Raw genomic sequence first — 27854 nt, forward strand, 5'->3', positions numbered from 1 at the left:
TTTTTATGTGTTCATCCTTTTAATTATATAATGCGTTAATAAAACATATTAAGTATTAAACATAAACAAAAATAATTTATATAATGTGGTACATAAATTTTGAAAAGTTAGTTAAAAATATAAATATAATGTAATACATAATCTAATTAGAGTCAAATGTTTTTTAAATATAGCCTCCTTGTGTAACAATAGTTTTAAGAGCAGTACAATGTAATTTGGTAACCGTGCAAGAACGGCAAATACATTATTAAAGAGATCACAGATTATAATTATGTATATCCTTCGAGATTATTTCAAAGGAATGAGCGAAACGTCTCGAGTCAATTGTAATCACTATACACTAAGCTGGGAGTAAATCGAAGTCATCTGAAACATGCACCATCGGAACATGAATATCTTCTATTTGTGGTGTTGCTTTGAATTCACATAATCCAACTTCCTTTAATTTCCATTCCCAATCCATTCTTTGTACAGCATGTAATGATTCCGCTTCATTATGATGCCTGAGTAACATTGCTTCCTAAAATAGTAATTTTTTCTTTAATTTTATCCTAACTTAGATAAATCAATATTTAATAGAACATTTATCAATGTATTACATCTTATTAAACTGATACTCATGGAAAAAAGATTATCAGTCGGTTTTTACGTAACATGAATTAATTTAACCTGAATAATTAAAGACAATATATATATTTATAGTTGTCTAATCTATATAATTCAGGTATAAATATTATAATAACCGCTATAATTTTTACCTTAATCTTCTCCCATTTATCATCTACATCTTGTAACCAACTCAAGAATAATCTACCATTGTATCTACTCCTTGCGTTTCTATCTTTCTCTTCTTGTTCTGGAGTAATAACATTATAAACTTCCTCATCCTTTAATATCGTACAAACAGAGAAGGGAAGGGATTGATTGGCTAGAGCTCTAGCAGCTCTGCCATGTACTCTAAGGATTTCTTGTTCTACCGACAAAACTAGCTTTTCTTTTTCAACAACATGCTGCATTCTAAGACGATATCTCTCTTTTTCTTGTTCAATATACAAGTCCTTCATAGCGCCTTGCAATCCAACCGGAGGATTAACGTTGGGCTCTTTATTTGCATTCCCAGCTAACACGTATGTACAACGATTCATTAAATAATCTTTAAACCCTTGAGGTGGTTTTGGTTGAACTGGAAAAAGGCCTTTTCTCCTTCGTTCAATCTAAAAGAGAGAAAATGTACTTACGATATATTTTTTATAAAAAGAATTGTTGAAATATATTAAAAACGGCAAATATACGAACCTGTTTTCTAATGTTTAAAAACAATTGATAACAATTAGTAATTGGTTGGTCATGTGGATGAACTTCTGGACCCGTATTTGTTGCTTCAGATGCTTCATTAGAGGCAGCGGTAGCAGCTTGTTGTGCTTCTTTATTAGGTTTCATTTTTCTTTTTCTAGGATGAAGTTCAACCGGTGGTGCCGGAGTGCCTACATTTGACGTCGTCGATGAGGTAGTAGTAGAAGTATTTTCAGAATTTTCGGTACCGCTATCTTTTTGACATTTTCCACTAATTTCGTTGTTTTTCTCGGATTTTTCTGTCATAATGTTTGTTTTCGAAGTCGTGCCGCAATTTGAGACTTCCGTTGAGGTATTTTTATTCGATTCAGAACCAGGAGTTTCAGGTGTTGGTGAATGATGCCTCTGTTGTGGTGATGAATTATTGGAACGATCCGTCGAAGTAGTTACTGGTAATGGAGACGAGTTCGAATAACTTCCATTTCCTGAAGAAGAGGAGGTTTCTTTCAAGGTTGCTGATCCATTACTCCCATTACCGGATCTATGTGAACTTCTCAGCACTCTTTGGTGATGCGTTGATCTTTCTTCTCCGTGTAAGGCACCACTGAAATCTTTCTTATCCTCATTTTTTGTATTATTTCCGCTTTCTGTAGGACTCGTTGTTCCACTAGTGGATTGACTCTGTTCTTTATCCGTTGAATCATTACTGTTAGAACTGGCAACTACATAGGGCAACTGATGACTCCTATTAGATGTGCTCTTTCCGTTTCTATTGCCCTGCTCTTGCTCGGACGTAGTACTTTGTGGAATAACTATCTTCAAAGGTGGTACTTTAGGAGCTGAATTGGAATCTGATCCTTTAGACCGATCGTCCTCACCATCGGATTCTGGAGGTGCTGGTGTTGTTGTTTTAGAGCTCATCGTTGAACCAGACGGATTAGAAGGCTTTGGACTACTTGCCATTGAAGAAGTACTTGGACTTTTCCTGTCCGTACTAATCGAAGTTGTGTTTTGATTGTTCTTGCTCGATGTTGCGCCAGATCCTTGTTTTCCCGACTTTGTACACTACAAAGAAAGGAAAAATACTAGTTCAATATTAATTTATTACTAATTACAGCATCATTAAACAATTATCTTAAAAAAAAAGAAACGAATGTGCAGCATACATATATACCTCTTAGCATCATAAATTTTATTTTACACATTTTGTCATACAGTAATCAATTTACGAATGATTTCAGTTTGTTCTCATTTATTTCTTCCGCCGATTATATAAATAGTTTAATTATATATTTTATAGCTAATAATAATAAACAAACCTTTTCTCCAGTATTAGCGGAATTTCTACCAGTGCTTTGTCTTCCAGTGGTGGTGCCTTTTAAATTTTCTTTCGCAGGTTCTGAATCTTTTCGTTTCTTCCGACGAATCTCTTCGTCCTGTTCCTCCGCATTGTCGCTTTCAAACGCGCGCTTAGACGAAGGCGACGCTGAAACCGCAGGAGCATCATCGGTAGTAATCGATGCGGTCGCTGTTTCACCAGAAGATGTTGTCGCACTACCAGCAGTAGACACGTTGTTACCACTACTCTGACTCCCTTGATTGTTAGCAGACTTGTTACCATCTTTATCTTTCTCGGGATTAGGATTCGGCGACGAGCTTGCACCCCTAACTGGTGTTGGCTCTTTCGAACTTTTGAATTCATACACGTCGCCACTGTCACCGGTAGATGATGTGTTTCCAGAGGTACTGGAGCCCGAGACGGCATTCACGGTCCCTGACGAGACGTTTGACGACGTCTTCGACGAAGTTTCCATTTGACCTTGATTCTGTAAATGCATGTTTAAAGAATGATACAATTTCTTGACGCAATGCGCAAATCATACACATTTTTTATCGTTACTACAAATAACGTACAATTTGTAAAATACAAATATTTTTTTGCTTGTTAGCATTTTACACGTTATCGTATATTCCATTATTTCCAATGTAAGTATAATATTTATCGTCATACTTCTTAACAATGACCTCGGTACTGTTCGCTAATCGATGCGCATCTTTTAAACGTCATTCTTACAAACCCGTATTTAAACGAGTGGCAAAGTTAATTTGCGTTAAGTGTCAGCGAAAACTTAGAACATTAAGTAAAAAACATCACTAATATATTTATTGAGTACATCGGTTAGTGTTTTTCTTTTTATATACAATTCCTATTAACAAGTCTTAACTATGTACTATGTATTTTATACATCATCGAAGCTCCTGTGATTTCTTTGGTCAGTTAAATTGAATTAACGATTGTTTCTTAATGTCCCAGGTTCTCGTAAACATAAAAATTTAACGTTATTCGTAACGATCGTTCCAAACCACAGATTTTCATCGAAGAGACCTATCAAGTACTGAAGTACACACACACACACACACACACACACGCACACGCACACGCACACACACCAACATATACAGGGTGTCCCAGTATTAATGATACAACCGACGAGAGGGTGATTCTATATGAAAAAATATATCGGAAATATAAGATAAATATTTTTCATTTGACGTTTTATTTTCGCGGAAAATCGACATTGAAAATTCGTTTAGCATATGTGAATCTGGCTAGTTACCGATTAGCTAGAAGTAAACAATCGGCAGAAGATTGTTCTACATGTGAAAATGTGTAAAAAATTTGGGATACAATTTCTCGATTTAAGGTCTCATTTTCAATAAAATAAAGCTCAAACATATTCAGTTAAGAACTGGCCCGGTACGCACGTCTGATAAATTTTCAAATTTATGTGTCTCTGAAACAAAGAGTCTTATGAACAAATTTTATTCTACATTTTCGACTCGTTTTCACAGATACAATAACTCCTATCGATTATTTACTTCTGTCTAATCCGATTCAATCAGCCAAGTTCAACTATACTCGATAAATCTACAAACTCGTTTTAAACGAAGCGTTATATCTTATTCTATATTTTCTATTTGCATTCCCGCATATATATAGAATCAATCACCTTGTTGCCGATTACCATCAATACCGGGACACCCCGGTACATATTCACGTATGTACATATGTATACCTGTGCGTTTATGCCGCCTTGACGGGAGTTAGTAGCACCCCCTCCTTTCTTTTCATCCCTCGCTCCTCGCACCTGGTTGAGCCGAAGCGTCACCCTCGGCGAGCTTCCAGACTGCCCGGTTCCCGATCTATCGACTGTGGAAAAAGAAAATGCCGGTTAATTGCAAGAACAACGACGAAATAGCAGGGGAATGAGTTTCCACGAAACCAGTATTCCTCTGGCATCGAGGGAGAGGGAGAGATGGAGGATGGTTGAAGTTGAAGGAACCGAGAAAAGAGAGAAAAAGAAATTGATAGAAAGAAGAGGACGAAATAGAAGGTAAGTGAAAAGGAGAGGAGGAAACCATTCGAAAGAAAGAAGGACAAAGATGGTAAGAGATCCAGAGAGGAATGAGCCGCTGCTTGCTATCATTGAGGGTACGGCCGTTAATCACAGGGACCCCCGGGAGAACGAGTTCCTCGAGGAGAGTGAGGGGCATCCCGATCCGCGATCGATTCATTAGTGGCCTTTAACCGAACGATCGCGTTACAGGAAGGCATGCCATATTAAACCTTTTATTCGCTTGGTTGCGGTACGCGATCAGTACAATAAGCGAAATTTATCGACCGATGGAATCGAGATTAATCTTTCGAGTATTTTATTTTCGAAATTTCTGTCGTGTTGTAGTAATCAGTTATTTATATATTCATTATTTATTTTAGTTAATTGATTAATTGTACATCGCCTTATATATTTTATATATTTTGCCCTGGAAGTCGAAATAATTTAAAATACCGTAACATTTAATTTTTGCGAAATATTACATCATATTTGCGCATCTTTTTTTTAATAATGTTACTCAGGTCGTTCGTGTTGTTGAACATTTTGCAGTTCACGAAATGTACCTTATCTTTATCTTATTTATCATTCTAAAAAAATAGTAACGTAGCTGATAAAATTGATCAATGGCTGTCATCGTGACAGTCAACGTGTTAATTATTTTGTTCCCATAAATTAGTTGTTCAGAAATCTCACTCTTGTATGTACATGAACGTGTATTACGCATATCAATATTTACAAAAGCATTTTACAGAGCAAGAACAATTTATCATCGAGTAGGATAATTTTCGGACTTTTGCACGATTTGATGGTGAAGGTTAGATCGTTAGAAGTCGGTAAAGTTTAGCGATCGGACTATCTCAGTTAGAGAGTCAAAGGCCAGAATACCTCGATTAAGTGGCAAACGCAAATGGAATACTAAAATTATAGTGTACGTGACAAGCGTACGTTCATTAGGTGTACGAAAGGATCCATCGCGAGATACAATTACGTTCGCCAACATAATCGTATTTTAACGGGCGGAATTGGCCCGAGAGATTCGCGAGCCGAGCGGGAAAACGGATTCCGTGGCGTAGCAATAATACGAGGCTTGTCCCGGTGATTTCATGGAACGCTTGTTTCGAGAGATTCTAGGATACCGTGCAATGTTGAAAGCGATGCTGACGCAAGCACTGCTCTCGATCAATATATAATTAAATCTACGAGTTAACGCGAACGTCACTCTATAATTGCAGAATTCAGGATCAATACCTATGCCGAATTGCATGAAAACGTTGCACGTTTAATATCGATTCCACTCTAAGATAATCTCTAAATAGCATCGTACTTTTATTAAGATCTCTTTCGTTTGGTCATTGATCGTAGTTCCCCCTCCCATCTGCACCATGTTTCTTCCTCTCTCTCTCTCTCTCTCTCTCTCCCTCTCTCGCTCTTTCGGAAGAGGGAATTGTGCCAATGAAACTTGGCGCTTGCGAATAGTGTATCCCAAAATACACCAACTTCGCTAGTCAATGAATTCGTAGTTGTTCGCCGCCTCTTACAACGCTGACGATTCACGGAAATGATTTCACCGTATACAGATGCCTTGATGCTTTTTAATTACTTTAGAAAATTCCGTTCGACTTGATCGCATCGGCCGAAAAGAGTATTCTGATTCGTTTTTAAACCGTTTAGTAGATCGGAAGACGAAGGTCTTGCGACCACTTACGGTGAAATAAAAAATATGAATTTAAAATGGAAATTACTTTGTTTATTATTACGCGTTGGAAGAGTTCTATACATAAGTATACAAATAAAGATTATTTTGCTTATTGTTACGTATAGAGAGAATTCTATACGTTACTTTCATAACGCATGCCCAGTAAAGATGCCTTGAAAATTGAAAGTTGTAACAATCTTTAGCCCGAGTAATTAAAAAAAAGCCTTATTATGTTTCACATGAATTATCGCGTGATGTTCCGCCACTGGAATCTACAAACAATACCCTGGAATCACAGTAGGCACATAGTGACGCTTCACATTAGTCGATGCTCCTTTTAATCGATCGAAATTGAAACAAATATGTTTATCGCTAGTGTCGCGGCTACGCACGTAGCACAATGTTAGGTTGTTGCATAAATATAGCGGGATTGTATATTAAACCATTAGTCAGCGACATCGATTGATAATAACCGCACCCAAAACCCTACCCATCTTATAGAAGACCTTCAATTTTAGACTGCAAAAATCATCTGCGTATTGATATATAAAATTTCCTTATACTGAGTTCTCCTTTCGTTAGGATAGGCGTTTTGAAGAATATGTTCGGGATTTGAAGTGGTCGTCCGTTTATTACTCGGACAACAAATCTACTTTTTTTGGGAAAGTCCGAATTACCTACTTCCCAAAGCTGTAAACCTTACAATGCGGACCTCATTAAGAGGTTAAAACACACCCTAAGTGCCCGATGGGTCACGTAAAAGGTAAACACGTGGCAATAGCAGAGGATATGCTCCCACGAGAGTACACAATTAAATCATGGAAAACCCGGGGACGAAAAATCAGTACATAAGGACGAAACGAAGTTTCTGGTGGCAGTATCCACAACATCTTACAACAGTCTTCATGAGAACGTTAATCTCTTCTTGTATACTAAAAAGTGCAAATAAATAACCAAACCATACTACTACTTGATATATTTAATTTATCTACACCTTGAGCGTTAATGTCGTTCAAGGTTCGCGATATTAACCGATCTATTACAATCTGACTGATTACCTGTTAGTTGAGAATTCGCAACATATTAGTCCTTCGAGCCGGATTAATGAGGTCCGCGTCGTAAGGTTTACAACTTGGGGAAGTAGTCAATTCGAACTTTCCCAAAACAGGTATATGTGTTGTCCGAGTCATAAACGGACAGCCATTCCAAATCCCAAACAGAATATTATAAAAAATTGTTTAAAGATTATAAAGACTCATAAATCTGAATTTTTGACGATAGATACACATATTTATAAATAAATAGGATAAGTAAACTAATTATAACAATTAAACTAAATGAATAACTTTTATATGAAACTAATAACACTTAACGCGCGCTTTAACGAACTTATTATTCGACCTAATAAAATCTACGCATCGTATGAAAAATAGCAAATTGTGCAATTTCAGAATCTGTTTTCCAGATTGCGTGCTATATATATACAATCTTTCTAGATACATTACAAAAGGAGAAGTAATTCTGAATTAATGCAATACGATTCTAAATGAAATCTCGGACTTTTTATCTCCACCGTATGTTGCGAATTACTGTTTTCATTCTCGAAACATGTAAACTTTAACACCTGACCGATTTTATGACCTCCCTATATCTCTCTCAAAGGCATTACATATTTATGGAACTTTCTTACCGAGAAACGACGATAAGCAAATATCACAGTGTATCCGACGTACGTGCTTCTCGGAATGCAACGTATATTATTTCATAGTGTGTATGTACATATGTACACATATACGCTCCGCCCTCCCACTTCCTGCGCGATAGAAGAAATCTGTCTTCAAGGGAGTGAATCATTAATACGTTAAAAAAGCTATCGAGCGAGACGATTTATCAATCACGTCGTACTAATCGAGATGATTATATTTCACGATTCGCTAAATACATGTATTATGTAAATATCACGCGCTCAGAATAACATGTAAATTTCCATAAAACGTAATCACGCGCAAGAGAAGTTAACTATAATATTAACGTTCGACAGATCAAATATTGAAAATCGATGAGATAGCTGAAAAGATAAGATTTATAAAATACACGCGGAATTGTTTTATATATCGTTGAAGGAATATACTAGAAGTCGTTTATTCTGTTCGTTTTCGTTCCTGACCTTGCAAAACACAAATCGAGAGTTAGTTTTTATCCGACGAATGAAGATATCATACCCTTTTTGACCGATAACGAAACGCGTTTTATCGGATATTGTTTGCAGGAGAAGTTCATTAACTTGTAGCAACAAAGATAATTGTACAATCGATGACAATTATCTTTTGACATACCACACAAATCATTGCATTAAAATTATATATAATACTTCACATATACATATATATATACATATATACCTACATATACATATATAATACACAAAATACATATATAATACTTCAATTAATTCAATTAAACGTAAACGTCTTGCATAAGTATATAACATTGTTTCTATCTTTCTGCTTTAAAAAAACAAATATATATACGCAAAAATGTATGTACATATTATCGTTCTTGAAAACATTATTATACCGCGATTAAAACAAGATTTGCAGATGAACAATTCGTAATGGCCGATCGACTAGTGAAGTACTGATCTAAATCCAATTATCGATCAGCTCAATGACAAAATGTTACAACGAGAATCAAGGTCAACCGAGATACTGCTCTGTAAAATGTCGTTGTTTCCTCCTACGGACTATCTGTCAGTTCCTATTGCGAAAGATTAGCATATCGTTAAGCTGAAGTTTAAAAGATTTCAGCTACATTGAAAGCGAGCGTAGCGAACATGCTATATCATGTTTCCAACATGTTCCGCGAAATGAACGAGACAAACTACGCAACCGGTTTTGTTCCTCGCTATGCACGTACGTTTAATTGTCGCGGTTAAACATTTCCTAGTCTTCGATTTGACTTTGTTAACGACCAATAAACTGCGAAGACTGCGATATTGACACGATTTTTGCGTTAACGGTTTCGACTTAGAAGCCTGCAATATTAATCACAAGTATAAATCATCTAGATCAGAAATTTTCAACCAGTATGCCGCGGAAATACTTAAAACCATGTGATAAGTTAATTACATTTATTATTATGCATTTAGTCACTTACACTGTCAAATAAATAAGTGATAACAACAACCAGTGCAACAAAATCTATTCGGTGTAAATGCCCTTACTTGTACCAAACATAATTTTCGAAAAGATTGAAAATCACTGATTTAGACACCTGTATCTTATCCGGAATTGTTCAAAATAATAATTCAACTCCTGACTTTAGAAGAAAAAGATAAAGAGACAAAAAGGTATGCGATATTGACACGATTTTTACGTTAGCCACGGTTTCAACATAGATGACCACGATATTGAATTATTAATTGTGAATATAAATCATTTAGACTTCTGCACCTTAAAATGTATACTTGTACCAAAATCATTCAATACAAAAATTCGGTTTCCGATTACAGAATTAAAAGACAAACGAGACGTAAATAACCCAAGGTAGCTTGTTAGAAAATGGTGCGCTGTTGCAATAACTGCAACACAGACCCCTTTCGGAGGTACGATCACCCTAGTGGTGTCGATGGACGCAGCCCGCGAGCGCAAACGTGTCCAATGTACTTGCCAGTCAGCATGCTCGCTCGCTCGCTCGCTCGCGCGCTCTCTCTCTTTCTCTCGCTCTCTCACCTTCTCCCTCTTTTTCTCCCCCTTCTCTCACCTCGTACAAGTCTGCCTTTGTCCCTCTCTCGTTCGACAGCAAAGAGAACAGCAGCGAAGAGATGTATTCCAAGGTTCAGCACTCCTGGTTCGCGACTGACGCTTCTTTCTAGGTTGATATCGAATGTCGTCGGTAAACGGGACGTCGACTCGATGGAACGACGCACGTTAAGAGAGTAGAAACACGCGCTAAGCCACGTGGTCGACGGTACTTGCTGGTAACGGTACTTTCGGATCAAACGATGGCAGCCAGAGTGTTTCGAACGTGTACAAACGTAACCACGAGCGCATACCTGCTCCCGCGACGGACCACCAACTAATACGGCTCCTGACGATACAATGATTCTCGATTGATAATCGCGGAATAATATAATGGGCAAAAAAGGACAATGTGACGATCGAGCGTAGAATACAAAAAGTATACAGGCCGACGAGAAGTTCAGTAACCGTCGAAGCAGCGTGTGTACACTACTGCCACTCGTACGGCTCCCACACAACGCGCTAGAGCGAAGACACTGACGATGAGAGAGCTAAGAGAGAGAGGAACCGGCTCGCGACTGTGTCGCCGCGTCTCCGTCTCGACCAACTTCTACCAGGCGCGGCACTGCATCGCGCGCACGATACCGACGCGTCACTACTGGGGAATGTCACGTCTAATTAAGTGCTGTTTCTGCATCGCCCGCTATTATTACCGATCGGTAGTGATTGCACGCTCACGCGTGTCCATAAGCTATACGAGCGATACACATTGTACGCGCACGCGTGTATAGATAGGTTACGATCGTATTAAATATTTATCATGCGCTTATGTGTGGTGAAAAGAATAATCTTGCTAATTGCCACGATCTTGTATATGTTTCACAATGCACCGAGTACATATTGCATCCGATAGGACAATTTTTCATGATACTCTGATGTTATGGTAACAGAGATAAATGGAAAATTTTTCTGTTTTGTAGTTCTATCTTCAGTTTTTGAATAATTTGTATAATAATACAGAATGCAAAATGATTTGTCTACTTTCTTTATTTTTCCGGCTATGAATTCAGTTTCGCAGTTGAAAATATTTATTAGGAATTTAAATAATATTCTTATATGAAAATTTTCTGAAGGTTGTTTTATGAAAAAAGAAAACATATATAAACAAAATAAAGATTATTTTTGCATCATCTTTTTAAATGTATCTATTCTATATGTAATTATCAACTTCAATATACATATAATATAAGATTGTTGTAACGTGTGGTTTTTAACTATGTTTTCTTTTTTCTTACGTCTTTATTACATTTATCAAAAAGAAACTTGTTAAGAGCTATGTCGGTAAAGTCGGTTTTTATTATATCGGTAAAACGATACAGCAAAATGCATTAGTAGTTATCAATAAATAAATATTAGTAAGTATGAACACATGAAATCTTTTCTTAACTTTAACATATCTTTTTAATTAATGGTTTTATTTTTTAGTATAAAGAATAAAGATAAAGAATATAAAAACATTTTATTAATTGTATTAATTACATTGTTAGATAATGAAAATGACTTTTGTGAATTTATTTAAAATTATCATTTTAAAGCATTCCAAATAATAATATTATCAACTAAAACATTATGTCGTCAAACATACATTACTGTGGATGTGATTACATATGTATTACTAATGTATACTTACATATGTATACTAATTGAATTTAAAATTATTTGCACATCTACTTTATATATTTAAAAAATATTCATTTTTTTCGATATATTCAATATAAAAGTACTTATGAGAGAACTTAGAATGCATGAAAAGATTGAATTCCATGTAAGAATTAAACTTCAATTTTAAAAAGTAGTAAAAAAATAATATCAGGGCCTTTTTGCATAATTAAACTGATATTATTTACAAAGTATCATAATTATAATTTGAATTATTGTCTTGTGTAAAGAAACTTAGTAATATAGAGTAAAATTCTACAAGTGATTGTACTAATTACAAGCCAGCTAATTGTTGTCCGACAACTTATCATTTATCAATTCACTAATATTATTAGCAATCTATAGATATTTATACAATATTATTTTTATGAATACAACTAAAGGAATGTAGTTTAAACAGAGAATAATATTAAACTTTAATAAGTTCACATAATTTTATATATTATATGCATTCTGTGCATTTTGTATCTAGATTTTTCATAAATACGTAAACATCTGTCTATCTAAGTACTTTAGTACACTATAATCTTAGTAAATTATTGTGCAAATAATATCAGTGCATAAGAAGATTGCATATAAACTCACCTTTATTTTGCGGTGGTGTCCTCCGCATCTCACAGGGGGCTCCACTGTCCTCAGCAACGTGCGGTGCAGCGGCTGGCGCACTTCCGGTTGTACGTTGCTGCTGTTGTTGAAATTGAGAATGGTGATCGTAAATCTGCAGTTGCTGTTGCTCTTGTTCTTGTTCCTTTGACGGCGCAGATGCGCTTGTTTCAGCCGGAGAGCATGGGCTATCAGGGGCAATTGCTGTATTTTCATCAGGTGAACTCACACCTGTAATATCTATAGTCACAAATAAAACAGAAATAAAAGCTTATGGGCGTGCTCTTCCAAAAATTGCTTCAAACATTTCAAATGTCTAGACGTCGATAAAATATAATACAGAATATAGGAATAATGTAACTGTGGTTCAAGGTAAACGTTTGGTAGAATGTACACAATAATTTCTAATATTTGGATTATTTGATCAACATTCTAAGGGAAGTAACATTTCTTTCTCCTTCTCCCTTCGTTCTATTAGAATAATATTTTCATTACATTTAAGGTCTACGTAGTTTGTCAACACGATATGGACAATTAGGACACTTGACAAATTAGCACAAATTTTCAGTCTCGATATATACACACACTCTCAACACTTCCCTAAGATATTTAATTAGTATCTTCACAATCTCGTGTGTACATGTCTAAACAAAATTCCGATTGCTCTACCACAGTACAGTTCTTATAACAACGCACAACACACCTGATTAAACGACAATTAATTGGCAAGAAATGACTCCTTTTTCGAGAGGAAAGGTTTCGAAAGATCCAACAAAAGTTTCGATGCTTCGAAATGTAACGGATGAGCTATCATCATTCTCAGTGTCTTCTAAAGCTTGATATTATAGGCAATGCTAAATCTTCTGTTTCAACTCATTCCCACAAATGCTTTTGACCGTACTGATATTTGATCACGTTCTTTTCTTTTTTTTTTTTTTTACAATAAACAGGTTCTTTCTCGATCTCCTTTTTTCTTGCAAGACCGATTGTCACGCCGATCTTGACGATTCAAAGGCGGTCAGGGCGACATCTGTCGGTCCGCCGGGGGAAAGTCCGTACGTGTACGTGCTCGACGTGCACGCGAACACGGCCCCTCGCGAACTAGAGGCCATGTTGCGTCGCTATGTCGACGATTGGCTCCGCCTTTCCCCGCGACCCCCCACCAACGGTGAGCCAAGAACGTTCTTTTTCGCCAATCGGACGCGGGCTGATCCCGCCAACGACACAGTCAGTCGTGCGCTCTACAAGACGGTGGTCACAGTCACCACTGCATAAAAGCATGTGGCTGTATTCGCTATGATATCTGTATACGAAGGCGGACACATCCTATAGCTATATCCTGTATCTGCACAAGTGTCGGTGGCAGCATTTCCTCACGTGCCGCTTCTGCGCTTCAGCGCTTAGCACACCAGTCATGAACGGAACCGTGCCGTAACCGTTCCGTGTCTGAACGGATAACATAAATTCACCTTGACATGCATTTATTTCAGGCAGAATCTTGCTAGTGGACGAACGTGTAATCTATCTATATTTTATAATGCACAACGAAAAATTAATAGAATTAGTCAGGTACTATAGTTTTTTATACAATCAGGAAGATAAAAGTTATAGTGATAATGATAAAAAGGATGCTGCCTGGAAAGAAATTGGAAAAATGCTAAATGAACCAGGTAGGTAACGTATAATCAGATTTTATTTTCCCTAGTGGAATGAATATTATCCACGTGTTCTTACATCTTAAGCTATGTATAGGGAGTGCGAGGCTGACTCGCGAGACTGCCTCGGGAAGAGTCAATGATTCGTTTAGATGCGTATGGAAGATTGAGACGACTTTATCGAAAGTGTAACTGCAGCGTACTCTGCCTCGCTTGCTTGCCTCGCGTATTCTACGTTATTACATGAGGCAGCTATCGGTTGAGGCAGCCTCACGGGTCAACCTCATACTGTCTGTACATAACTTTATAATTTGTTTTTTGTATGCAACTACTTAATATTTCCAAATTCATTGTTAAAGAAGTCCTTAAATGTATCTCTAATATAAGACGCTATAGAAATATTACTAACACCTTGCAATGGAAAATTTTGCTAAGACGAAATTCTTCCTAAAGGTTCCGCAGCTGATAGTTGAAAATTGTGAGATGTAATATAATTGTGTAGAATATAGATCGTTGAGTAATAGTTTTATCTGCATGTTCTGGACTTAATTGAATTTTTTCCTGGTATAGTTTGAATTTTTGCATTAAAATTCAGAAAATATTTTTCTGACACTCTTCTCGCTTGTGGATGCCGATAATTATAATGCTACTTAGCGGGATTATCGAGTTACGATTTCGAATATTACGAGGCGCTTCGGTACATTAAGTTTCTTATATATTTTTCTAATTTTGAATTACAAAATATTCCGCCATCGCTATTCTTTCCGTACGATCCGATATCAACTCCTATACATTTATAATTGGCATCTACTAAAGCTAATAAGATAATAGAAAATGCTTCTTTGCAATTAAAATGAACCCGCTGTTAGGTGATGTAACAATAATCATATGCTTTTCGCTTAAAGCATGAATATAATTAAGAAAATTCCGTTTTCCGAAATTCATCAGTTATTGTAAGCCACTTAACCTGACTGAGTATAGCGATATACTCTGGACAAAGGGTATTTAATTATTGCCTTGTAAACCTCAATTATATATGATAAATGAAACAGCAGTATGGCCTAATCGGTAATCGAAAATTATGAATCACTGGTCGCTAGAAATCTGGAAAACAGCATATATTTTAGCTCTAATTACTATGACACCTACGATAGTTGTTAATTTTCTTCAACTATTCTAGCTAAACATTGCAAAAAACAATGGAACAGTTTGCGAGATAGTTTTCGCAGATCACTAAGGAAAAGGAAAGATACAAAAAGCGGACAAGCCGCAAATAAAATTAGAAAATGGAGATACGAAGATGAAATGTCATTTTTAATTCCATATATGAAGGAAAGAGAAACTATTACCTCAGTACAAGTACACGTCAGTGACGAATCTAATGATGAACTGGATGACGTCAATACGACAGAAGACAATAGCAATTTAATAGAAAGATCATCATCTTCTAAAGTTAGCGACATACCAATAGAAACATTCAGAAAAAAGATGAAAAGAGAATCAGCAACAGCAGTATTAATGGATTATGCTTCAAGTAATACTAATAGGACCGTAAATGAAGAACAACAAACTATGGACGACATAGATTTATTTTTTAAAAGTATAGCGTTAACTGTTAAAAAACTATCACCATACAATCAAATAATAGCTAAAGCTCGCGTTTCCTCTGTGATATCCGAATTACAAATACAAGAACTTTCCAATACAAATCGCCAACATTTTTCATCAGAGTCACTAAATTCATCAGCCGTTTCAACACCCACACCGTCACCATGTACACTAGAGTCACTACAAACGATCAATCCACAGCAACCAACCAACACTTAAATAAATTCGATGCACATATATAGATAAATAATTTAATTTTTATATGCTTTTCATTAATAAAAAGATTTACCTCAAACATACTGCTTGCTTTTCTCTTGGACTTATACCTTCCTTGAAAGTTGTATTGTTTTTTTCGTGGAATTTTCTATTTTCCCTAAAAGAACATTTAAATCGTGCATAGACATTCTGATGTGTAGGAAGGTCTTTTCTTTATCATCCATTAACTGTTTGAATACTTTGCGAATTATTTATTTTAATAAGACAGAACATAAGTGTTACGAAGCTTTCAGACTGGGTTCACACAGAGGTATACATATGATAGATACTGAATAGACATATTCGTTTTGTTTATTTTGGCAATGATAGGTACTTTTCGTACGAAGGTGACAGATAAAACATTGAAACACATGGCGACATACATACGGTACGCAGCTCGCGATACGCATACTTCTGTGTGAAACCGGCCTTAGTGACCAGTGCAATAAATCAAGATGGCCGTGTGCGTCTTCTAAAAACAGGAGAAGGGTCGCCATCGACAAAAACAAACCTTTTAAAATCGTTGGATGAAATCAGCGATATTTACGATCGTTACGTCTGTAAAGCGTTGGAGAGATGAACAAATGAGATATGGGAAAGGAAGCAGGAAATAGGAAACAAAGTAAGTACAGACTGGTTGAAAAAGTGAAAACGTGATTCGGTAGAATGCCAAACTGCCATGAGGGCTGATGAGGGCAGACTCAGAGAGAAGACTGGCATGTTTGGTCGACGTGTGGCTTACTAGTGAATACGAGAGGGACGAGACATGCTCTTAGGGTATTTGCACACATGAAAAGCAACGTTTACTTTAAAGGCGATAGACTAGTATGATTGTCGTGACCGCTTTATTTTTTTTCTAGCATTTTTTTCTGATTAATTATCTCGAGTATCACGAACCACTTGCCTGTTTGCCAGATATGACAAAAATGGCAGGAAAGTCTAAGACAATAACATTTTTATAATATCGAGTTCCACCTCTTTTATCTCTTCCTTTCACGTTGTGGTTAGTATCAAGTATATATGTACGTAGTCTGGTAAATAGCCCGGTAAACGTTAATTGAATGATTTTGTGAAAAGTCAAATTTATCAATATTTCAGAGGATATACTATTTTTTAGGAGTATGTAAATGTTTTTCTAAATAGATCGCCCATGTAGAGGGATATATTGCAATTAATTGCAAGTTAAATTATTGCATATTATATTCTTTACCAATTTTCGTTTATTATATTTATATTCTTGTCTGCTACTCTAATTCTCTCTCTTTCTCCCTGTCCTCAATTATTTAAAAATATTAACACAAAACCGTGGGTACGGTTCTAATATAGTAGCAATTATGTAATAATATAAAATGAAAGATTACTAAAATTTTAACTAAACGTTCAATTAAGTATTACAAACACAAATTTTTCTAATAAATTATATTTTTTACACTTTTTACATATTGTAGTATATGTAGTACATATTGTTATAAAAAAAATTTATGAAAAGAATAGATAAAGGGAAAATAAATAAGTAAAGAGCTAAAAAGGAATTAAAGGAAAGAATGTAATCTTATTATTAAATTCTAGAAGAATAATAACCAATAGAAGCGTCTCCAGGAATCTGTGTGTTCCATTTAGACAAAGGGAAAAAATGCGATGCTTTCAAGTAATTGATGTTCTCTCAGTGTATTCACAAAAAGATTCGAATCTGAACGTCCTGTGAACTGTCATGTTAACTTGACTAGTGTACGATCCTTGTCGAGGAGTTGCGACATTCGTTGGTTTTCTTCCCGATCGATATCTCCGCCGTTAGAATAAAGCTGGCCATTTACGAGCAAAGATGGAACTCGTCGTGTTTCAAGATTCTAGACTTTTATTCTCGTTCCTTTCACACCATGTGTTTCATTGGTAAAACACATTTCCTGTTTATCAACGGTCTGACATTCAACGAACGATAAAATGCTTTATCCCCACCGCTCGTGAGAAACAGAAAACGCGAATAACTGAACAGTCGATGGCGTGCGAGGTAATAGAAGAAATCCTTGGACGATTAATATCGCGAGGAAAACGTTTTTCAAGGTTTCGCACTTGAAATTTTCAGCCGATGTGATCTTGCGATAAACACGAACGTGATAATTTCGATTATGCAAGGATCGTGCAATAGTTATACCGCGTTGTCTATGTTCGTTGATTAGAAATTTTTATATAGAATGACATTAAAGCAATGAAAGTATAGTACTACTCGTTTACCTGACATTAAACGCGCTTGAGATACCTGGCAATAAGGTATTAAATTCTATAGAATGATTCATTAGAAACATCTGCTTCGAAATTAGGAATTACTGCAGGTTAAACTGAATCGGTCAAGGCATACCAGATACTCAAATTATTTTCCTAATAACTATTATGGATCAGGGTACAAAATTCTTTCTCTCTTTCAAGTATTCAGATCCTTTTTGGGGTACATACATACACACATATATGGTGGGACATTGTGTGACTTTGGGATTAAGAATTCTAGGCATTAAGAAGGGGGAGGGGAGCACTATTATGTCGAATTTAGAATGCAATGAAACATACATTTTTCTATCATATATTAGGTAATTTGTAGTAATAATTAAAATATAATATAATAACATATGATATTATATATAATATTACTTTGAAGAATGAGAGGATGAGTGAGAGTTAAGTTATAAATGTTGTAAATAAAATCTATTGCTTGAACTTAATGTTGTATATAGTATATATATGCGTGTATAATATATGTAATATTACATTATATAAATATAATATAATAAATAATTGTCATAAAAAGAAATTCAATATATTCGAAATGATTTTCGAAGTATGTATTTGGAATAAAATATTTCTGTTATTTCGATTAATTTCCAAGAAATGTAATCTTTTGCGGTCACTTTAAATGGTTCCATCCGTTCAGCGAGCACGTTAATTCCGAAAAAAGAAGAGAAGTGAACTACAGAACGAGGCTAATGTGTGAAAAACAGGGAAATAGTTCGGGTTTCATTTTGCAGTGTTCATTTTCAACAACTTGTTAAATACATTCCTTATAACGGGACGATATTTATTCATATCAAACGAATGTTCCCATTCTAAAATTGTTTGCAGCAGACGAGAATAATCAGACATCTGATATTTCGCTATTCGAAATGTAGCGTGACGAAAAGATTTCATGTACATATTATCTCGACATACATAATTCGCGGATGTCTTAGAAAAGGTGTCACGTAGGCACAGATGGCGTCATTTTGTTTTCGTGAGAGAACACATATGGTTACCACCAGTGAAAATAAGTTCGGAACAGACGCGACGCGACGCGACGCGACGTCGCGATAAACAAGCCCGTCATTTCTTGAGTGGTATATCGGCTTTAAGACACGGGCGGCGCCCGATACCGCCTTCTCCTTCTCTGACCAGTCTGATGAAAACTGCATTCACTTTAATTACATTACTGACTGGAGATTCTACTTCAAAACTTTAGTCAATTTTACACGGCGACATAAATATCTCAAAAAAAAAGAAAAAAAAAGAAAGGAAAGAAAAGAAAACAACGGAAGAGGAGAAGAAGAAGAAAGAGTAACAAATTCCACGACATTTCGTACCTGATATATACATAAAAGCATACATATAATAGAGATATACGGAAGACCGAATGCTGCTATACAAAATCGAAAGATCCGGATAAAAATCAGTTCTCGTAGCTCTATATATATACGTACATGTACATTTGTACATACATACATCTTCCTGGATATACACATGTTATAATATTTTTAACTAGTGCATTATTTTGACGTATCATTGACGTTTGTATGAATATCTTTTGCGTTTAGTACGTTGACCTTTTCAATAGGTTATTGTGTAAGCGAAAATGTCATTTGAACTTTTTAGCGTTAGATAGGATGTTTGTATATATGTATGAAGAAGTTACAGAAAATTATATACGAGTTTGCGAGGAATGAAGGTAGAACATACCAACAAAGGATGTTTCCGATGTATGCACGTGTATAGAGTTACAGAAAATTATATACGAGTTTGGTTCGAAATAAATGAATGACTATATTGAGTAGATATTGGTAGTGACTATATATAATCTTTGTATACGTGAGTCCAACGCCCACTGGTATTAAAGATTACTTCCTCAAGAATGCATGGCACGGCACAGCGGTACACCGAATCTTCAGCTTTAAAGCCGAGTTCGAAATTCTCTGTGGAAACATTGGATTTGTCGTCGGCATCGTCTCGCAGGTAAGCCAGGGCCGAACTTTCATTAAAAATGACCACCATTGTGAAAACACTTAAGGAAAGTGAATTGTTTCACAAGATGGTACAACTTCAGAAAATAGATTATAATATTCATGAAGATATTGAATCTTCTTATGATTTTCATCATTTTTTGCATATATTGTTGAGATTTAAGGAGAAAATTTACAATAAGAGCCAAAAAAAAAAAAGAAATAAATGTAATACGATTTTATGATATTTCAAAAGAAAATGAATTCTATTTTATGATTTCGTTTATTATATCTGTTAAATGATTATTCTACTACTGGGTAAACGAAGTCATTTATTATTGTCGTTTCAAGCATTAACAACTAGATGATTCCCTATATATAGCTATATAACTTTTCTCGTCTGAAAAAGAATGAATTTCTTGTACATTATCTTGTAATTAAAAATCGTCCCATTATAAACATTATTTTAAATGTTCAGTTAATATTTACCAATATTCACTTAAAAAATTTATATTAAATATTGTAAAGAGAAATTGCTTATTTTAATTAATTAAGAACAATCTGAGGGAGAACATCTTCCAGGGAGACATTCTTCAGTAGTTGTGCTACTAAAAATTGTTTTAAATAATTTTAACATTTAAAGGAAATATTCTTCAAGTCTTATCATCGACTTCAAAGTCATGCCATATATTGCGGTTCTTATGTCAAATAATCTTCCTAATATTACCAAAAGAAAAAGAGAGGGCAAAAAGAGAGAGAATGAGAGAGAATGTGGTAAATTTGATATTAAAACAAAAAGCTATATGTAGCATTATTATTATAAAATTGAGAACTATATACGCAATATTTGTCCTACCTTAAACATTCAGATATTTTTAATATATAGGTTCTGGTACTAAAACTAATCAATTTTCAGGGACTATAATCAAATCAACTATCGGATAGCTTGTATCATTTTCTAACACAAAACTACAATATTCGTCATCAATACAAAAAATACTAATAAAGTCAGTTATCGAATACTTTCTTCCAATATTATACATTCCGAAAATATGATTTAGCGTCTAATACAATTCCACCCTTAAATATTGTCTAAAATATAAACGCCGAAAATCCCAGACCTATAGCAATCGGAGATGAAAAATTATGTGGAACAGTGCGGCCCTGTCTCGAGTATTGATCTGTACGAGAGTTGTCTGCCGCCCCTCCCAAGCCCAACGCTGGATGTTTCATCCCTCCGCAACCCCTGAACAACAAGGATGTCGTGCACCTGTGACTACAGTGTTGGTGAATACCCTATTACATATATATAGGTATCTTACGCCGAGGAGACATTGTCTTCGCACGGTAGGTATTAGGTATTAGGTACACGTAAGTACATGTGAGCTTACGACTTGACTCACCATTCGCTCTCCACTTCCACTATAACATTATGATATTCTACGGCCTACGGCATCATTCAAATTCGACCTTCGCGTTATGGAATAGTTTCAATTTTGTCGGAGATTGGAGCCCACTTATGCAACCACGCAAGATACGCTAAAAGGGAAAGTGACCAACGGAGTTATTCCTAATGCCGAATCCACACTTGCTAGGACTGTACACAAACAGGTCAGGCGTTTATTTACCAAATCGCTTAATTCCACAAAACAAGAAGTAAAGAAAATCGATAAAATTATAAAAGATAAGCATAACATAATCACAAGTACTTTGACACTAAAATTTCAAAAATTGTTTACAGTGAGGTTAACCACTTTGGCCTGTGAACGACTCAATTCGCGAGCTGCTCGCAGACTGTTCGTTAAATGGAGGCAACGTTGTAATGATCTTGAAGCTCGTGAGCAGGATATAAGCAGATCTTTCGCAAATAAGCCCTTTAATATATGTATTGCTTTCTAAACGGTATTCGCTGCTCGTTGATGAGTTCGTTGCTCGCAAAAGTTTCCACAGTGCCTGCGAACCGTTGTGTGAATCTAGCACCAGCTGCGTGCTGTTCGTCTTGCGTATTATTTGAAGGGGCATCGTATCAATGGTTGCTCGTATCAATGCAGTTTTTTTAAATATTTCTTTCCCCATTTTTTTTTTTTTTTTTAGTTAATTTGTACACCTGATCAACTAAAATATGATGCTGATTGGTGATTACTGTTTTGTGACGTGAACACATCTAGTATATAAAACATTTAATAACCAGAATATATTTTTATCTACTTGCCTTATTTCGGTATTGAAATGCATTATATTTAACTGCTATAAATAGCAAAAATTAATACGTTTTAAAGCCTTCACGATTTCTTAATTAAAGTTTGCGCTTCACCCTCGTGTTAAATTTTTATAATCGCATGAAACTATGTTTATATGGTAAAACAAAATTTCATATTAATATATGATCAATCATGAATATTAAAATAAGTACAACGATGGGAAGATATTTTATATATGCATTATGATTCAAAACAATTAATTAAAAAAATGAAAAATGGAAAGAAGAAGCTGAAAAAACTTGTTAGTTATGCCTTGTAAGTAGCTTGTTCCATCTGTTTCTTCGACCTTAAAGGGTAATGGGACGAAACGGGACAGAGAAAGGGTAGCCGAGCAACGAAGGTGGATTGTATATGAATGAACCCGGACCCGCTGACTTCCTGCGTTTAGGAAGGTCGTGCACCGTCGCTTTCATTTATTGACGAGAATCTCTACTCTACTCTCTACTATACACAAGAACGAACGGAGGTGACCGACCCCGACAATGTTGTCTTTCGTTTAAAAGAAAACTTTCTGGCTTCTATCACGCTATAATTATGTACTGTGTATGGAAGAGATAAAGTGAGAGATATAGTTATAGAATCGGTAAAGTGTTAATGTTAAGGTTTACATGTTTAAGAGCTAAAACAACTATTTTAGACATATAAGGGGAAATAAGAAGCTTGGATTCTCATTCAGAACCATATGGCGTCAATTCAGAATCGTTCTTTCCTTTCTGATATATATAAAAAAGCTAATTAGGGGTTCTAAATACGGATTCTAAAAATATACAATTTACTATTTTTCGTATAATATATATATATTAAAAAATATAGATATACCAATTAACGATTGATTTTTACTTACTGCGTCTCTTTTAAATAGTAAGTACATAACAATAATAAGTACATCGTATTACGGGATATATCAAAGAAAAAGCTAATTGCTATTCATTGACGTTAGAAATAATAATACAAGCATCAAGAAATACGGTTATAAGTTATAACGATTACTATAGGGTTTATGTTTGAAATTGCTATGAACGAAAATGGGATGATATGGGATTATATGTCTATAAATAAAATAGAATAAAATAAAATAAAAGTGGGGTGAAAAACAAAAGAACTGTAGTTTACTTACCATTTCCTTCCTTAGCATTGATATCATAACCATTCACGAGCATCTGCCGCACTCGAAAATCTTCTTTACGATTGATAGACGCCTGAACTGCCGATTCCCCATTTTTGCTCGTCCAGCGGCCCTTTGATCCTCGCTGTTGCAATGATGATGACCTTGAAGTAGTATTTGATGCAGTTGTGTTCTCTGTTCGATTTCCGCCTGAAAACAAATAGATGAGTTAGATCTTTTATGAATCATCATTTGCTAAATCATGTAACGCGAAACACACGAAACTCTTGCTTGTAAACTATACAGGATGGTTGGTAACTCGTGGTACAAGCGGAAAGGGAGTGATTCTACGCGAAAAAAGAAGTCGAAAATATAGAATAAAAATTTTTTTTTTTTAATTTTTCCATCGAGACAACGATCTACAGTGAGATCCGTTATAACGGGACATGATAAAGTGCACGCGTACAGAGCGAAAATTCAAAGTCAATTTTCTTGAAAATAGAGCCTCGAACGAAAAATTTTTATTCTATATTTTCGACTTCTTTTTTCACGTAGAATCACCCCCTTTCCGCTTGTACCACCAGTTACCAACCACCATGTATAATAACCAATAGAAAAAAACATACATTGCAATTTAATTATTATAACGTTACCTTGGGTGTTCGTCTATTTACTTGAAAAAAATATTGAATATATTATTAAGTGTCCCTTCAATATATAAAGAAAAATAAATATTATTAAATATTAATAAATACTATTAATAAATAAATATTAAATGTTATAAAATTCGGATATGTAAACTGGAAAATGCCAAATACGTACAAAGTAATGGAATTGATCAGCTACGTTATATATACACTTTCTTTCTGTTTTTTATTAAAAACGAGTTTTAGCCTCTCGTAAGTCTATAGGCCGTAACAATTACTGTTAAATGTACAATCATTTAACAAATATACAAAAATAGTGTGCTTAGAATTAAAAGTTTAAATGAATTACATTGTTTCTAATACTTAATCTTAAATCTAGCGTTTAATCTTCGGTCATTTGAATTCACTCTTAATTACGGTTTTACATATTACAGTCGCGTAGCTACATTACCTATATGAATATACATATTAACGCCTCCTAGTGCACATTGTAGTTGCAACAAGTTACCGGCAATCGGTGTTGCTGTCACGTCATTTCTCTTATGGCGGGAACTCGAGCGCACGTCAATTATTTACATTAACATAACCCTCTCTCTTTCCTTTGTTAAAATTGGAAGGCGCTATTTGCCGCAGCAGAACCGCGGGAACTCGACTAACATAAAATTACGTGGTTGGCAGGCCTGAATGGAAAGTACAGGCGGGCAAAACTCGTTCGCGCGAAGTAACTAGCCCAGATTTCGCATTGCAGTTTGTTTCGATAAAATGAGCAATACACAGCAGAAAACTATGTGCCTATCGGGAGGTACAAAACTGCGTAGTTCGCGCGAGTGTTACTTATCAGTGTACCAATAAAGAAATAAACACGTAAACTCGCGATCAAACAAGTAATCCAGCTGTCAAGTACATTCTTCGACTAACCTATGTACAAAGTAACGTAAAGTTACGTTGTGGTGAATTTTATTGTCAACTAAGTACACCTGTGTAAACATAAAAAGAAATAAAAAATAACTCGTCCGAACGCATGAAAGATGTTCAGCGTAAAAGGTGTATATGCATGGTGGATCACATGGAGCGTTATTGTTTGACCATCGACAATGTGTTATGTATTTCATCAGAGTATTAAATTGTGCAGGTGCTTGTGTTTGATAATGTGTTCCTTCTTCTCACCTGATGCTATTTCCTGGGAGGTCATTTGAAGAAGAAGCGCGAGCTGTTGTCGCTCGGACATCCGCGCTGGGTAACCGCGGAAACGACTGTTACCGCCTGCGGGCATTCCGTCTTCATAACTCATGTAACTTGAACACGAAAACGCACGTGGAGGATTTCGGTGAGCTCTCGAAAGAAAGGATACCACTGAGGAACGGACAGGCGTCTTTGTTTTCTAGACTTGCGGTGGTTTGTCACGAGCAGAGATAACCTAAAATCGCACAGTCGGTTCACGCCATTTTGACCTACCGAGCGCGCACAGATACGTGAATCGACAGTCACGCGACACGTACGCAACCACACGCGCCAAAACTGTTTTCATTCGACGAACACTGTGAATTGTCGCTCGTGATTTATGCACTGTTGTTTCCCGGGCCGATGGTTTGATTTCACGACGCGGCATGTGTGTGCGTGCTTCTTTCGAAAACGAGATTCGCGACACACTACTCGGAACACAGTGCGCAATATGACGCAACGTTTGTGTTGTATTTACAGTTGGTATCTCTGTCGGTAGCGTGTATCGCGCCAATATTCAAATCAACATATTTAGTAAACTGCGGATCTTTAGCTAAATTTATATTTTTGAGAATTTTATTAGAGAAGTAGAATCTCGGTAGAAAATTGCTTTATCTACCAAGTATTACAGAGAGCGTTATACTTTGGACAATTCATATATTTTCTCATATTATGTGCATTCCGCGCAATTTTGAAATTCCAAATTTCGTATAAATGCATAAAAGCCCGCAATCAAGTAATTAGTAAATTATGAATTTTTATGTGAATTCATATCCTTCGGAATATGATCTAATAAATTGGATTTATGTAGAGAAATTTTTTACTTATTAAATACTATAATATTTAATTATTATGATATTTATATATTTTCTATATGTATGTATTCTATGCATTTTCTCACCTTCAAATTTTCTTTAAATGTATAAAAATCCGCGGTCTAGTATTAAGACAGTTTAATATTTGATTAACAGTAAAAAATTGTAACAAAAAGAATGATAGAGATAATTTTGTTTTAGTCGAGATAAGAATGATGTATCTCAGCTAATAAAATATACTCATATAACTTTTGTGTGTTTTTTTTAATAAAGAAGATGGGTTTACATACTGTATCACGTATCATTCAATTTGAAACTTATAATGGGAGTTGTACCGTACAATGAGTAAAATTGCATGTACATTGACGAAATAAATAGTCAATACAACCAAATGAAAATTATAGAAAATTTGGGTACTATAATTATCTACTATAGTAATTTCGATCTAATAATATAATAGGCCATGTAGAGCCACCACATACATATACATATATATTAACTTTTTTTTCCACACTGTCCACCATAAATAGGACAATAAATTGAACTACACTCACATTCTTATCGCTGCCACACATGCACATGTCCATTTCATACTATTTCGCATCTTGCGTTTATTGTAACGACATTATAATTTAATTATGAATAATGATAAGAACACATCGTTTAATTGTATCTAACGCAGTAGCTATCTACCAGTAACATTATAGAAAATACATAACGACTTTCTTATCGTCAGACCGATTACATACGAATTGTTACTTGTTAATTGACATTTCCAATACTGCGAATTGCACGCGATTTTTTTTTTTGCTGGTGTATAATTACAATGTTCAATATTTTCAACGTAAAAAGAAGAATATTAATTAAAAAAAGAGACATTCTGTGGTATTCACTTGTTTGATTTATTTTGAAAGGAAATATTCTGATTTAATTTACTTAATCATTTTATTAAATTTGGGAACAAGCTTTTCAATTTCACTCATACATTAATTAATTATTCACCGTATCGCAGATGTTTCAATATATTAATATACCTCAAGAGAAAGAGAGAGACAATTGGTTGTCATTTTTCTTATGTTTTCATTATGAATGGAGTATAAACAAAATTATTTATAGTATCATTATATATGTATTAAAAATAATAATACAAAAAAATTATAAATAATTTGGCCATTGTTAGGTATCAAAATGTGCATACATATTATGTGAACTTCAACAGTAATAATTATAGTAATCTAGGATCTTAAACAATCGATATTTTAAAAAATTGTAAGGAAATTGCAAAAAAGTATATTTCATATAAATATAACATTGGATATAACTTTAATGTGAATATAATTCCAAATTTTTATCAATACAGTAATTTAAACAAAAAACTATATCCCTGAATTTTTAGAATTTTATTTTATTTTTTACTGATCCTTCGTTGCAAATAAAATGATCGAGTAAAAGCTTGAAAAAAGATTATAATAAAAGATTAAAGACTCATAATAATATAATAGCGTAAGATTTTGGCATAAAAAATTGATATTTATATGAGCATAGACACTGCTTGATGCATTGTATGTCAAATATTCTATTACATCCATTCCTATAAAAT

At 35.0% G+C, this 27854-nt stretch overlaps 2 protein-coding genes across 3 annotated transcripts; one reads left to right on the plus strand and one right to left on the minus strand.

Annotated features, from left to right (window-relative positions):
- Nucleotides 1-75: 75 nt before the first annotated feature.
- LOC117234383 (ankyrin repeat domain-containing protein 12) lies at nt 76-25871 on the minus strand. 2 transcript variants are annotated; one of them, XM_033495528.1, is made up of 8 exons: nt 25386-25871; nt 23584-23781; nt 12432-12689; nt 4371-4504; nt 2613-3119; nt 1297-2358; nt 759-1214; nt 76-520 (listed from the first exon to the last, which is right to left on the minus strand). In XM_033495528.1, exons 1-8 carry the CDS (start codon nt 25507-25509, stop codon nt 341-343), a joined length of 2919 nt encoding a protein of 972 aa, XP_033351419.1. In that variant the 5' UTR covers nt 25510-25871; the 3' UTR covers nt 76-340. The 2 variants fall into 2 exon arrangements, with proteins under 2 accessions (XP_033351419.1, XP_033351420.1); XM_033495529.1 differs by lacking the exons at nt 23584-23781; nt 25386-25871 and adding an exon at nt 13153-13557 and having other exon boundaries at nt 77-520.
- LOC117234388 lies at nt 13693-15977 on the plus strand. Its single transcript, XM_033495539.1, has 2 exons — nt 13693-14119; nt 15285-15977. Exons 1-2 carry the CDS (start codon nt 13987-13989, stop codon nt 15929-15931), a joined length of 780 nt encoding a protein of 259 aa, XP_033351430.1. The 5' UTR covers nt 13693-13986; the 3' UTR covers nt 15932-15977.
- Nucleotides 25872-27854: the final 1983 nt, after the last annotated feature.

The sequence above is a fragment of the Bombus vosnesenskii genome, unplaced genomic scaffold (assembly GCF_011952255.1).
Source record: "Bombus vosnesenskii isolate JDL3184/JDL3185 unplaced genomic scaffold, Bvos_JDL3184-5_v1.1 scf7180000013304, whole genome shotgun sequence".
NCBI lineage: Eukaryota > Metazoa > Arthropoda > Insecta > Hymenoptera > Apidae > Bombus > Bombus vosnesenskii.

What these genes read in the sequence shown, in the direction of transcription:
- LOC117234388 (XM_033495539.1), top strand. Translation starts at nt 13,987, where the DNA reads ATGCACAACGAAAAATTAATAGAATTAGTCAGGTACTATAGTTTTTTA. An exon ending in AAAAATGCTAAATGAACCAG is followed by an intron (nt 14,120 to 15,284) that starts GTAGGTAACGTA and finishes CAACTATTCTAG; the next exon opens with CTAAACATTGCAAAAAACAA.
- LOC117234383 (XM_033495528.1), bottom strand. Translation starts at nt 25,509, where the DNA reads ATGAGTTATGAAGACGGAATGCCCGCAGGCGGTAACAGTCGTTTCCGC. An exon ending in AAGGCGGCATAAACGCACAG is followed by an intron (nt 3,120 to 4,370) that starts GTATACATATGT and finishes ATGCATTTACAG; the next exon opens with AATCAAGGTCAAATGGAAAC. An exon ending in CCGCTAATACTGGAGAAAAG is followed by an intron (nt 2,359 to 2,612) that starts GTTTGTTTATTA and finishes CTTTCTTTGTAG; the next exon opens with TGTACAAAGTCGGGAAAACA.